Source organism: Xenopus laevis, chromosome 8S (assembly GCF_017654675.1).
Source record: "Xenopus laevis strain J_2021 chromosome 8S, Xenopus_laevis_v10.1, whole genome shotgun sequence".
NCBI classification, from domain to species: domain Eukaryota; kingdom Metazoa; phylum Chordata; class Amphibia; order Anura; family Pipidae; genus Xenopus; species Xenopus laevis.
Genome location: NC_054386.1, coordinates 40,252,304 through 40,267,342, shown reverse-complemented (window position 1 = coordinate 40,267,342; position 15,039 = coordinate 40,252,304). Strand labels below are relative to the sequence as shown.

Below are 15,039 nucleotides of genomic sequence, written 5' to 3'. Positions count from 1 at the left end.
GCTTGTAGCCTTCTGCGGTAGTGCAGCCATTAATCTGGCCTCTCCTCATGGAAGGGCTTGCACCCTGCTGTGAGATCATTATGTATGTCTTGCCATGTCATTTATGTTGCTTAGTGCATCCATGTTTGCATTCATTTTTTCATTGTACATAGCGTTGTCTCTTTCCATATGCTTGTGTCATACACCTGTCCTTTCTTTTGTGTTCATCTTGTGCTTTATTATAAACTTTTCAAGGCCTGTCGATCAGCACTTCAGAGGCTAACTAGAAGAACTGGTTTGTAAGCAACTATTTTCATGTTTTATCACCTAAAAGAAAAAAGTTTCCAGAAATCAACACGGTTGAATAGCGTTAAGGTCAAATGTGTCTTTTGCTTATGATTAAAGGGGTTATTCACATTTGAGTTAACTTTTATTATGATGTAGAGTCGAGAGTGATATTCTGAGACCATTTACAATTGATTTCTATTAATAATTATTTGTGGTTTTTGAGTTATTTCGATTTTTTCAGTAGCTCATCAGTTTGCAATTTCAGCATTCTGGTTGCTAGGAGCCAAATTACCCTAGCAACCAATCATTGATTTGAATAAGAGACTGGAATATGAATAAGGGAGGGTCTGAATAGAAAGATGAGTAATAAAAAGTTGCAATCATAATTCATTTGTAGCCTTACAGAGCATTTGTTTTTTTAGATGGGGTCAGTGATCCCCATTTAAAAGCTGGAAATATTCAGAAGAAGAAGGCAAATCATTAAAAAAAAAAAAAAAAACTATAAAAAATAAATAAAGAAGACTAAGTTGCTTAGAATTGGCCATTCAATAACCAAATACCAAAAGCTAAAAAGTTGAACCACCCCTTTAAACAAGTCTTCCCCATTGTGCGTAACGGTTTTTTGACCGAGTATTTTCCAGCTTGGCTGAGTTGCCAATGAAATTGAGGGCAAAGAATTATCCTTGGGTCAAAGAATTATTGCTGGAAAATGCATGAGCCAGTTTTTCCAAGCTATAATTATCTCACCGCACACAGGAATAGCCAAAGGCAATTCCAGTAGGAATGAATTGATTGGCAATTTAGTAAATAATTTTTTTTTTTTTTTTAAATCAGCTGCCTAGCAGCCTTTCAATGACCTTGCTTATCACAATCCATTCTCAGTTCCTGGTTTCACTCCATGATCCTTTGTTATTTCCTTAAAATACTTAAAGTGTTAGAAAAAAATCAGCATGTCATGAGTAGGTTTGACACATTTGGGACCTTTTTTGTTATAATTCTTGTATAATACAAAGGCCCAGAGTCAGGGAGCCCCTGTAACGGTCGGCACCCAACACCAGAACAAACACCAGGCACCCTGGTCTCGGCTCGTGCTTCACCAGTAGTGTGACCGCCTTTGGGCCTCGGGAGGAGCCCTCGGCTCACTTGGATGCCACCTGGACTTAAACGAGAGGTGCAAGATGAGGGTTCTGGATAGGCAGAGGGGCACGACTGTAGAGCAAAGTCTTTGGACAGAAGGTCGTAGTACAAGGCATGAGGCAATAGAGTAGTCAGATCAGGCCGGGTCGAGGCAGGCAGAAAGTCAGCGTAAACAATTCAGGCCGGGTCTGGGCAGGCAGCGTTCAAAGCAAGGTCAGGCAGGCAAGGGTCAAAACAGGGAGATCAATCAGATGGAATGAGGCAGAATTGGAGTCAAATAACAGGCAAGGGTCAGGTTCCAGAGATAAAAGTAGTAAAACAGCCAGGCAGGGTCAAACACAGGAATCAAACAGACTAGAAGCTTAACAGTACAAAGTACAAGGCACCAGGAACAAAACCTATCACGGGCAACCATAAAGTAACCAATGCCCCTTTAAATATTTTTGAATTTGGCGCCATTGCACGCTGACGTATGACGTAAAGACGCCTGCGCCTTTAAATAGCGGTGCGCGCACTAGGGAGGAAGCCGGCAAGAGGAGCGGCGCGGCGGGCATCCCCGCCGCACCACTAGACCACCAGGGTAAGAGTTCCTGACAGTCCCCAGCCAATGTCATACACTGAAAAGTATTTTGGGAATCATGTATGTGACCTACATTCCCTAGGGTTGGAAAAATATTATAGTTGACCTTTCCAGCTACAACATCAGCGCGCCTGCGCCTTTAAATAGCGGTGCGCGCACTAGGGAGGAAGCCGGCAAGAGGAGCGGCGGGTATCCCCGCCGCACCACTAGACCACCCGGGTAAGATTTCCTGGCAGTCCCCAGCCAATGTCATACACTGAAAAGTATTTTGGGAATCATGTATGTGACCTACATTCCCTAGGGTTGGAAAAATTTTATAGTTGACCTTTCCAGCTACAACATCAAGTGTTTTGATTTCGATATATAGGGTTGCTATTTTCTTTTGGATCTCTATATTTGGGGAAAGCCCTTGTGATGCCTTGTGCCTCCCTGCTGTATCTGTAATGTGTGTTTAAACAAGGTGATGAGATTTCTTGCTAGGAATAATTAAAGCAACAGTATACAGCAGTGGTTTCCAAACTGTTGTGCTGTAGCTATGTAGGTCTGGCCTGAAGCCTGGTTAGGGTATAATATAGAGAGAATTTCTATCCCCACCAGAAAATATATGTTAGGGTTTTTGTGTATTAATATTATACTTAAAGGAACAGTAACACCAAAAAATGTGTTTAAAGGACAAGGAAAGTCTAAAATAGAATAAGGCTACAAATGCTGTATTTTGTATACTAAACATAAGCATGAACTTACTGCACCACAAAGCCTAATCAAACAAATGATTTATGCTTTCAAATTTGGCCACAGGGGGCTGTCATCTTGTAACTTTGTTAAACATCTTTGCCTGACCCTGACCCTGCACATGCTCAGTGTGGTCTGGGCTGCTTAGGGATCGTTATTAACAATGCTGCTTGAATTCTGCATGGCTGGTAAGTAAGTCGGGGGCTCCCCCTGCTGTTCATAAGTATGATTGTTTCCCTGCTCAGCAGTTAGGGACCGTCTGACAATTTCTATCCACAGCAGTAAATGAAGGGAGAATTTCACTGCATACAGTCAGGTTTCTTATAAAAACGGTACACATTTTTTAATTAAAGTATATTGGAGATAGGTTTCTTTTTCATTAAAGAAAGTAAAAATGGGATTTTATTTTTTGCCTTTCCTTGTCCTTTAAGCACATATAAGTTCTGAAGAATCACATTGTATACTATAGAGCTTATATGTTATCTGCTGTGTATCCTGTGCCTTTTCTCCTTTTTCAGCTTTAAATGGCTGCCCCCGTAGCCACACAGCAGCTAGTTTATATAAACTATAGTTGTGTTTCTGAAGTAGACACACCAGTTTTACCAGTAAAGCACAACAGTAGATTCTATTTTCATTACTTTAGGACGCTTTAATTTTCTGGAGTTACTGTTCCTTAAAATGAGGAGAGCCTTTCCAGTAGTTTCCCCTTCTAGAATGGAGATCAGACTAGGGTACAGAGGAATGCAGACTTTTGAGTTACTGCTCTGCGTTCCCAGTACTTACTGAAAAACCTTACTGTTTGCAATGGCATTAAAGGGCCTTCCAGTAAAGAAAATAACCGTAAGTTAATGCACAATCTCCTTAATTGTGTATGTTTCATGCTAACTTTAAAAACACTGTTGTGTACAATCCAGTTCTTCACCAAGAAGCCTCAGAGATCGGATTGACAGGCATAGGATGCAATAATGCTTCTCTCTACAGAGCTGCCTCTGTAATTATATGTATATATGTATTATATGTATTTGATGATAATGTCTGTCTTTTTTATTGTTCATAAGCAAATATCTTAACCCTATTAACTATTCCCCATATCTTTAATGCAAGTTTACATTTTATGCCATATATATGTATGTTTTTTGCTATAGATTGTAAGGAATGTGTGACCAGAAATCCACTCATCACATTTCTAATAGTTTTTTTAAGGATAGAATGCAAACTACATTACAGAGAGTGAGAGACCTATAGTGACTGCTCAGTACATGTGTGCAAAAACCCGGTTTATGTGCAAGATTTAAGGCATGTTCACACTGATGTTTTAATCCAAAGATTGTGAACATTTTGCAGAATCCAAACTCCCCATGGTGCACTCAACATCAAAATTATCAGGAGCAAGCTAGGGAACAAAAATAATTTTCACTGTATTAATCATTGTAACAGAAATTTAGGTTGAAAAAGGCCACAGGTCAATCGACTGCCTAACTGATAAGTAAAGTAAAAACCAATCTGAAGCCTCTGCAATTTGCCTTAGAAGAGTAAGAAATTTCTTCCCAACACCCACAATGGCAATCTAACAAGTCTCTGGGTCAACTTTGATTTATAAGCCACCCATCTTTAAGTAATCTTATTTATATGCCTGAACAGCCACTTCAGGAAGAGAATTTCACAACTTCACTGTAACAAAACAAAATTTAAAAAAAAAAAGCGTTTTAGAAGATAATGGAACCTCCTCTCTTCTAATCTAAATTGATGCCCTTGTGTCTGCTGGAAGGTCCTACTGGTGAATAAAGTATCAGAGAGTTCATTATATGGCTCCCTTTTAAATTTATATATATAGTAAACATATCTCCCCAAAAGGGTCTCTTCCCGAGCGTAAACAACCCCAACCTGCCCATTCTTTCTTAATATCTGAGACTTTCCATACCCTTTACCAGCTTAGTTTTTTTTAACTCTCTCTCTAATTCAGTAATATCCTGTTTCTGCACTGGAGACCAAAACGGCACAGAATATTCTATATGGGTCCTTACCAGTGCTGTGCAAAAGTGGAAAAATTACCCTTTCCATCTGTAAATGCATACATTTTTATAAGAGGCTGAGTGCAGTGACTACAAGTGAAGCCCAATAAGGGCTGTGTGTAGTAACATGCCAGACAACACCAGTCTGAGTGGTTTTGTGGAAACAATGGGCTGCTGAAAAAGGCAATGAAATCACTCTGGGGGTTTCTTGTTTGTAAGCAATGGGCTGGCTGCTGGGGGAGGTGGTGAGACCAGTCTGGTGGGTTTTCTGTTGGAAAACAATAGGCTGCTAGAGAGGAGGGAAAATCTGTGGGTGGGACTAGGATAGCAAGGGTACTTAGAGTGGTAGTAAGCAGAGGGGCATCATTACTAAAATGTGATTTTCTCAAGCTTAGCTAAAGAAGTAGGCTAGAAATGTTGTACAATATGTTTTGGGCGTCTGTACCAGCCCAAGGCAAACACAGCCCTTTAGTAGGGAAGATCTGTCCCTCTGAAGATGCACCAGTAGCTCCCCATCTTCTTTTCTGCTCATTCACTGCACATGCTCTGTGCTACTGTCACTTACTGAGCTTAGGGACCAGCTCAAACGATACAGTAAACATAGAATATAAAGGTCACAATATAAAGCTGATCAGTGCATAATATAGATAAGTACTACATGGCAGCACAGAAACCAGTGCAATTAGCATCAGAATTTAATAATCAGCCATGTAGCATCAGCGTTTATTATAGGCCAATCTCATTTTCTGCTTCATAATTTGCAATGACCCCTAAGCTTAGCTTCTCAACAGCTGCTCAGAGCCCACTGAGCATGTGAGTATCACATACACTTTCACAAGATGGTGACCCCTGTGACAAGTTTGAAGTCCGGGATCATTGCTGCTATTGACAAGCTGAAACTTTAGGCTGGTGCAACAAGTTCGGTATATAAAATATAGCATTTTTTAGCCATATTAATTTTAAGGGTTTAGTTCTCCTTTAATACAGCTCAAAACCTTGTTTGTCCTTTCTGCTGCTGACCGACATTGCTTGCTAGAGCCAAGTTTATTATCCACATGTTCCCCTCGGTCCTTCGCCATCATGAACTTGCTTAGTGCAGTCCCATTCAGGGTATACGTTGCTGAATATTTTTACATTCCAGGTACATAACTTTACATTTATCAACATTGAAACTCATCTGCCACCAGATTGCCAGTTTATGTAGATCCAGTTGCAAAAAAACTACATTGATATAGGAATTACCATGTCCTTTGTAAACAATGATGCATTAATGAAAAAATGAAATGACCCAACACAGTGCCTTGTGGCACCCATTAAGAACCCTACAACTGCTTAGTATTATGATGACTTTCTTCCCTCAAAATGATTTTTTTTTATTTATGCACGTATTTAGCACTTTGCACCTTTCCCTGAGATGACCAGCTGCTCAGGCTGTATTCTCATTCACAAACTCCTTACACAGTGCCAGGTTGCACACTGAAGCTGCCTTGTTGCTACCTTGCTGCAGGTCCCTATGATTTCGGAGGGGTCCTGACCAACAGTAATCGGGATGTTGTAAACGGGGACGCAGTGCACAAGAGGAACCAGTCTTATAAAGAGATGCACTGGTGAGAGGCGACTTTTGCATGTGTATTATTGTGCACAACACTGACAGAATGATATAAATGTATTTTGGTGAGAGCAATGCACATGCGTGTTTATCTTTGTCTTCTCTGCAAATGCTGTTTTACTATGCTTACTTGTTACATGTTTTACTGCTTGGACAAGTAATAGTCACATTTTATTTAATATAAATAAATATATATATATATATATATATATATATATATATATATATATATATATATATAGATAGATAGATGGGAGAACTGTAGAGATCGCACTCACAGGACTTAGATGAATAAAAAGTTGTCTTTATTTGTGGATAATCGCTGACGTTTCGGCTGATGCAACAGCCTTTCTCAAGGTTAAGGGGGGGTTAAACAAACGGAATAAATACATGGTGTGGTGGGAAGAAAAACAGGGAAGTCACATGACAGTGACATCATAAATGAAAAAATACAGGAAAAATACAGTGAAAAAGTGGAAAAAATATCATTACAAACACAACATAACGAATAAAATATTTAGGATGTGTAATTATATATTAATACTCTGATATATTATATATTAATTAATATATAATTATATATTCTCTGATAAGCGTGTATCTTACTCACTGTGTGGTTCCGTTAAATGTAATAACCATAAATGCTATTCTGTTATAGTGTGGCTCATATGGGGATACAAACTGGGTATTTTTTGCAAGGAAGTGTCTAAAAGAATTGATTAAACGAGGGATCAAAAGGCAAAGAGATGAGAGAGCAGGACACAGAAGATGCTGTATTGAGAGATGTATCATATCCACATTGTAGATCAACGCGGCTCTTAATAAGCAGTCTATAGAAGAAAAGACCAGTAAAGGTGCAGATCATATAGAAGAGTTGGAGTGTGGAATGAAAATGGAAGAATAAAGAACGGAACAAGAAAGGAAAAATAGAAACAGAAGGAAGAAATGGAAAGATGGGGGAAAAAGCGGAAAAAAATTAAGAATGAAAAAACAGAAAAATAAAAATAAAAACAAAAATAAAAATGAAAAAGGGCAAAAAATAAAATAAAAAATACTAAATGATAATAAAAATAAAGTAAAGTTGAATATGAATGAGCAGTGGAGTGAGCTCCCAATAAGTCTGTTAGCAAAGTCAGTGTCTATTATTAGTTAACTGCCAGCTTTGATCGGATGGAATTCGCCACTTACTTATAGATGTGGATTGTACAAGTCCATAGAAGATCGCCGCTATTACCTTTCCTCGATGTAACCCCAGGGCATTCATTCACCATGTGATAAGATCAATCGTTGTCCGTTATTGTAAGAGCTATTAGGAGGGTACAGTAGATTGTTAATAAGCTCTCCGTGAGAGCCATTAGGAGGGTACAGTAGATTGTTAATTAGCTCACTGCCACCATGGATCGGATGGAATTCACCGCATAGTTACAGGTATGGATTGTTTTACTGGCAGTTTATAGGTTCATTGGTGCAAGCCGCTATTACACTTCCTCGATGTGGCTGCTGGTTATTCTTTAGCCATGTGATGACTGCCTCCGATAGTCTGGAGGTATTTGTACTTCTTGGGGTATACACTGTTTTGTGGTGCCCAGACTGGTTTGTCACAATGTATTAGAACCATCACTTGAGTCAGGTCCATTAACAATAGTACGTTCCTTCGATGTCTGGTGATGATGTATGTCTATACCGTTAATTGTAGATAGTAAGCCGTATATTAGGTCATCAGCAGGCATCTGTTGAAACCATGCTGAGTGTGTTGGGGGACTGGTCGGTCGTGAGCTGAATTGGTCGACATCCCAAGTGTGTCTCGTAATAATACTATCGTGCAGGTCCACGGATGCGTGTTGGTTGAGGAAGCCAGCGTATTAGCTGAAAATATGTATAAAAAAGTGGGCGACTAAATCCAAAGCGGAAAAACAATAAACCGAATAGCCATGTGTCAGGAAAAAATTGAGTCCACTCAAAGTATGAAAAGTCGTTTTGAAGTAATAGATGAAAAATATAACAGTGTGAAAAAATGTGAAAAAATTGAACATAGACCTAATAAAGATGAACAAAAAATGAAAAATAAATAATGATAAAAACAAAAAGGCAAACCCATTGACATTAACTACAAATTACATTAACATTACATTACAAATTACAAATTACAAATTACATAACATTACATTAACTACAAAGTTGGATAAATAAACTTAACACCCTTAGTCCGTACGGACTCAATGAACTCATATCCTACGCTCCATTCATATATAAAAACAACACCAGGAGAAGGTGGATCTACACCAAACTACATACTGCTGAACGTTTTCCCCCATAAATGTTTGACATTAAAACTCTTCCAATAATATTCAGACTTCTTTATATATAAAAAATACCCCTAGTATTTTCGTAAGAAATAAGCTGAACTATATATACGTTTGAATTTATACTTGCTAAGGTGAAATTACCAATGTTTTTGTACTTTTTATGTTTCCGTTCACCAATAACAGACTGACTTCATCTCCACATCACGACCCCCTCTGCTCAAGTGCTATATTCTCTGTTTTCTTCATTTTTCTCTACACTCTCCTTACTATTAGGTCTTTTCCTGAGTTCTTTCTTGTGGATCCCTTTCATCTCATGTTTTCCGTTTCATTTTTTTTTTTTTTTTCATCTTTATTAGGTCTATGTTCAATTTTTTTCTAACTGTTATATTTTTCATCTGTTACTTCAAAACGACATTTCATACTTTGAGTGGACTCGAGTTTTTCAGCTCCATTTTTTCCTGACACATGGCTATTCGCTTTATTGTTTTTCCGCTTTGGATTTATCCGCCCACTTTTTTATACATATTTTCAGCTAATACGCTGGCTTCCTCAACCAACACGCATCCGTGGACCTGCGCGATAGTATTATTACGGGACACACTTGGGATGTTGGCCAATTCAGCTCACGACCGACCAGTCCCCCAACACACTCTGCATGGTTCCAACAGATGCCTGCTGATGACTTTATATACGGCTTACTATCTACTATTAACGATATAGACATACATCATCACCAGACGGCGAAGGAACGCACTATTGTTAAAGGACCTGACTCAAGTAATGGTTCCAATACATAGTGACGAACCAGTCTGGGCACCACAAAACGGTGTATACCCCAAGAAGAACAGATGAAGTACAAATCCCTCCAGACTATTGGAGGCAGTCACCACATGGCTAACGAATAACCAGCGGCCACATTGAGGAAGTGTAATCGCGGCTTGCATCAATAGACCTATAAACTGCCAGTAAAACAATCCATACCTGTAACTATGCATTGAATTCCATCCGATCCATGGTGGCAGTGAGCTAATTCACAGTGAGCTCATTAACAATCTACTGTACCCTCCTAATAGCTCTTACAATAACGGACAACGATTGATCCAATCACATGGTGAATGAATGCCCTGGGGTTACATCGAGGAAAGGTAATAGCGGCGATCTTCTATGGACTTGTACAATCCACATCTATAAGTAAGTGGCGAATTCCATCCGATCAAAGCTGGCAGTTATTTTTCTTTATATTTTTATCTTTATTTCTTTTTCTGTTTTTTCATTCTTAATTTTTTCCCCCTTTTTCCCAATCTTTCCGTTTCTTCCGTCTGTTTCTATTTTTCCTTTCTTGTTCCGTTCTTTATTCTCATTCCACACTCCAACTCTTCAATATGATCTTTACCTTTACTGGTCTTTTCTTCTATTTACTGCTTATTAAGAGCCGTGTTGATCTACAATGTGGATATGATACATCTCTCAATACAGCATCTTCTGTTTCCTGCGCTCTCATTTCTTTGCCTTTTGATCCCTCATTTGATCTATTCTTTTAGACACTTCCTTGCAACAAAATACCCAGTTTGTATCCCCATATGAACTACACTATAACAGAATAGCATTTATGGTTGTTACATTTAGCGGAACCACACAGTGAGAACGATACACGCTTATCAGAGAATCAACATATTAATATATAATTACACATGTCCTAAATATTTTATTCATTATGTTGTGTTTGTAACGATATTTTTTCCACTTTTTCACTGTATTTTTTCTTTTATGATGTCACTGTCACGTCACTTCCCTTGTCTATCAGCTGTTTTTCTTCCCGCCACACCATGTATTTATTCCATTTGTTTAACCCCCCCTTCACTTTGAGAAAGGCTGTTGCATAAGCCAAAACGTCAGCCGAAACATCTTAAGTACTGCGAGTGCGATCTCTACAGTTCTCCCACATTGTTACCACGAAGGACTGCACCCAGGCGAACGTGATCACTTTTTCGTAAGTGCCGGTTTCCTCCAATCCTATATATATATATATATATATATATATATATATATATATATATATATATATATATATATATATATATATATATATATATATATATATATATTGTGTGAAGGGTCGAACAACTGGAGCATTGGGGGCCCACCGGGTTCCAAACTAGGGGGCCCCGTGCGCATGCGTGAACTACGGCAAGCCATGCTGCACATCATTGTTTTGTTTTGGGGTCCAGCTGATCCGGGAGGGGTCTGGGCTGGCGGGGGGGGGCTGATGAGGACCAGGGCCTACCAGGTTTTTTCCCAGTGTCTCACCGGCCCAGTCCAACCCTGATTGTGTTCCCATTTAGTGTGCTACATAGATTCGTAGCCAAAAATATTTGTATTTTTTTTCCAAGTATCAAGTGATATGCTGCTTTCACTAGGTACATTAAAATGCCTTGGTAATCTCCTGGTTTTATCATGCCAAACACTACCCTTAAAGGGGGATGTTCACCTTTACATTTGTAGAGAGCAATATTGTAAAACATATTGCAATTGGTTTTATTTTCTTATTATTTGTGGTTTTTGAGTTATTTAGCTCTTGATCAGTAGCTCTCCTGTGTGCTAGTTTAGCACTGGTCGCTTGACTCCAAATTACAAGATACAAGACAAGATTCCTTTATTTGTAAATACAGACCGTATTCAGTTATATAGTGTATCGAAATCACGTTTCACTCACCCGCCCCCACCCCCATGGTGCATGTTACATAAAGAAAGAGCATTTGAGGATACATATAAGGTGACAGATGCAGGGAACAGTTAGTTTTACGATATTATCGTGTTTAAGATTGTAATTGCTTGTGGGAAGAAGCTTTTGCAGTGTCTAGTAGATTTAGTTTAATGCTGCGGAACTGTCTTCCAGATGGTAAGAGAGAGAATTGAGAATGAGACGGACGGGAGATGTCTTATGCTAAGATATCTGCTCTGCTTATAATGTGTTTCCAGTAGATTTGGGAGATGGGTGGCAGAGGTTCTCATATGATCCTTTCTGCAGTTTTCAAAATCCACTGCAGAGATTTTTGTTCTGTGACAGTGCAGATTCCAAACCATAGCGTGAGAATACTCTCTATGGTGCCTCCATAGAATGTGAGAATCGATGGGGGAAGACTGGCTTTTTTAAGCTTCCGTAGAAAGTGGAGGCGTTGTTGAGCTTTCTTTGAGATAGAGTTGGTGTTTAGGGTCCATAAGAGGTCATATGTACTCCTAGGAACTTCACACTGTTGACTATCTCAACTAGGGAGCCATCGATGAACAGTGGTAGGTGAGTAGCAGAGTTCTTTCTAAAGTCAACAACTATTTCTTTAGTCTTTTCGACATTTAGTCAGGTTGTTGTCCTGGCACCAGTAAATGTCTTACTTCTTCTCTGTATGCAGACTCATTTTTCCTAACCAGACCAACTACTCTATCCTCTGTGAACTTGATGATGTGATTTGCATTGTACTGCGCTGTGCAATAATGTGTCAGCAGGGTAAATAGAAATGGGCTAAGGCGCTAGCCTATGCTCAGTTTTAGAACCTCACAGGTGTGATTCCCTATTGAGACGTACCCTAGCAACCATGCAATGAATAGTAAAATAGTAAGTTAGGTTGAAAAAAGACACACGTCCATCAAGTTCAACCTTTTAACTTTTTTTTTAAACTTCAGTTTATTTGTTCAATACAAAAGTGAGAAGCAGTGGTTAGACAGTTTTGTACATCAAACAAGGTTAACATTACAATCTCCTCACCTTAGTATCGAGAGTATCTGTATAAGTACTGTATCTTTCCTTTTAAGTCAAATGCATAACACATATAACTTAAATTGAACAGGTCAGCCATCATGCCTATATGATGCCCAGGCCTAGATTCTCTTGTCTGGGATGTACCTGTAATTATGCCACATTCCCAAATCACCTGATAAACCTCAAGAGAATTCTTCCTCTCCACCGCCACCCTTTCCATGGAGCACCTAATGTCTATATGAGCTTTGCATTCCTGAAGAGTTGGTTACATGGAAGATTTCCAATAGCCGTAACGGTGACAAATGCCATCTGTAGATTAGCTAAATATAAGCTTCTCCGTGGTTTGTACACTTGTGGTGCTGCAAGTATTTTTTTTCATTGCTGAATGGTAAAGGTTTTTTGGAGATCCTGCTCCAATTTACACATATATGAAAGCTTATTATTAGGATCCTGGGCTAAGAGTTGTTTGTAACAGTTACAAATAAGTAGTTTTCCCTTCCAACGCTGCTTAGTCCTTGTTTAGGGAGCAAAACCAATGTGTAATTTGTAGGTAAACAAACTTATCGGTAGGTCTGAGGTTGTATTTTTCTGCCAGTCTTTCAAATGGTTCAAGAGAGTTCAGAAAGTATAAATCTGCAATTAGGAGAATCCCTTTTCCGCTCCAACTTGGGGTTGGAAAGCGTAGCCTGCTTCCAAGTCCACCCAGTTTTTCTGACCAAGGGGCATATGCATACAGACAGCAGATTCCATTATTTATGCCATATAGTATAACTTTATATTTGGTATATCCAAACCCCCTGCTGCTCTGGGATATTGTGTTGTCTGGAATTTCACTCTTGGATGCTTATCTTGCCAGATAAAGTTGTTAATTGTCCTTTACATACTGTTAAAATAAAAAGAGGGGCAGCAGTGAGATTTGGAGTGTTCTAAACAGGTACAATATCTGTGGCAACAGATTCATTTTAACTGCTACTATATGGCCTAGCCATGATATGTATTCTCTCCATTTGCTACAGGCCTGGGTTATTTTTTGAAGCAGGGGTTGGTAGTTCAACTTGTATATGCATTCTAGGTCTTTTGGTAATTTGACCCCTAGGTAAATTATGTATTTGTCTCTCCAGTCAAATTGGAATGCATGTTTGAGGGCCTCAAGTGATAACTGTGGCAGATTTTTGGGCAAAAAAATTTTGGTTGTATTTATTTTATACCACGAGAATAACCTTTTTTAACTTTTTTTTTTAACTTTTTTAACCTGCCTAACTGCCAGAAGAGGGCCTGAATAGAAAGATAGGTAAAAATAGGTAAAAATAAAAAAGCAATAACGATACATGTGTGGCCTTACAGAGCATTTGTTTTTTAGATGGGGTCAGTGACCCCCATTTGAAAGCTGGAGAGAGTCAGAAGAAAAAAAAGCAAATAATTCAAACACTATAAAAAAGAAAAATTGAACACCAATTAAAAGGTTGCTTTGCATTAGCTATTCTACAACATACTAAAAGTTAACATCAAACTGAACCACCCCTTTAAAACAAAATCGACAGCAATGAATCTAGATCCCGTTGAACTGAAATCTGCAGTTAGGAGAAGGCATCATTCAAATCTACAAGAACTGGAGAACTTGCAAATAAGAAAGTGATTCAAACTGTAAGCAAAAAGGAGTAGAAGCTCATTCATGGCTCTTGATTTCTTGATATTCTCCTTTCGAAGGGTGTCCTATCAAATATTATATCTAGGGGGTCAATCATTTTATCAGGGTCACTATTTTCAGATCTTAAAGAATTGGAATTGAATTGGAACAGCAAAGGTTTGTAGCAAAACAAGAATTTGTAGAAACCTAATTTATATCAAATTCATCTTTATTATTTTTTTGTGAATTCTATGAAAGAAGTGCAAAGTTGCCAGAATATTTGGCCACAATTGCGTTCCCAGACAGGAATCAAGATTTTCACTAAATTATTAGGTTATACTAGAAAAGGTAAGCAGATAGAGCCAACTATAGTCATGCATTTGGTATAAGTGTTACAGCATTCATTTCAAGGCAAAAAAAAACTTTACTGACTATGTACAGGTATGGGATCTGTTATCCGGAAACCTGTTATCCAGAAAGCTCTGAATCACAAAAAAGCCCTCTGATCTCCTTTTTCTCTGTAATAATAAAACAGTAGCTTGTACTTAATCCAAACAAAGATATAAAGGATCCTTATTGTGAGCACAGCCAGCCTATTGTTTTTTTTAATGTTTACTGGATCTTCTTGTAGATTTACAAGATATGGAAAGATCCATTATCCGGGAAAACCCCAGGTCCTGAGCATTCTGGATAACAGGTCCCATACCTGTACCATATTCTTGTACAGTATATTCATAAAAGAACAGAAATTTCAGTTTGCAGACCTCTGTAGTCCCACAATGCTCCAGCTTTTTTGAGAGCAAGAGAACGTCTTCAGTATGAGTCTATAAAAATCCAGAGTGAATGATATAATTTTGTTAGTGGCCAACTGAGGGGCTTTTAAAATGATTCGTTTTGACTTCAACCCTGGGAAAATGTGGGTCCACCTTATAAAAAGAAAAATCATAATTCAAAGCAACGTTCCAATTTATTACAAATTTTCAGTGCTTTTAAAGTTGCTTGTAAAAACCATTGT

General features: G+C 38.5%; 1 protein-coding gene across 2 annotated transcripts in view; it reads left to right on the top strand.

The window, feature by feature from the left end:
- scai.S (suppressor of cancer cell invasion S homeolog) overlaps positions 1-15,039 on the top strand; it is a 129,835-nt gene that overhangs the window by 97,798 nt on the left and 16,998 nt on the right. For both annotated transcript variants that reach the window (XM_018232849.2, XM_018232850.2), the window contains exon 12: positions 6,236-6,335. In XM_018232849.2, coding sequence (XP_018088338.1) covers positions 6,236-6,335 — 100 coding nt within the window. The remainder of the gene's footprint in view (positions 1-6,235; positions 6,336-15,039) is intronic.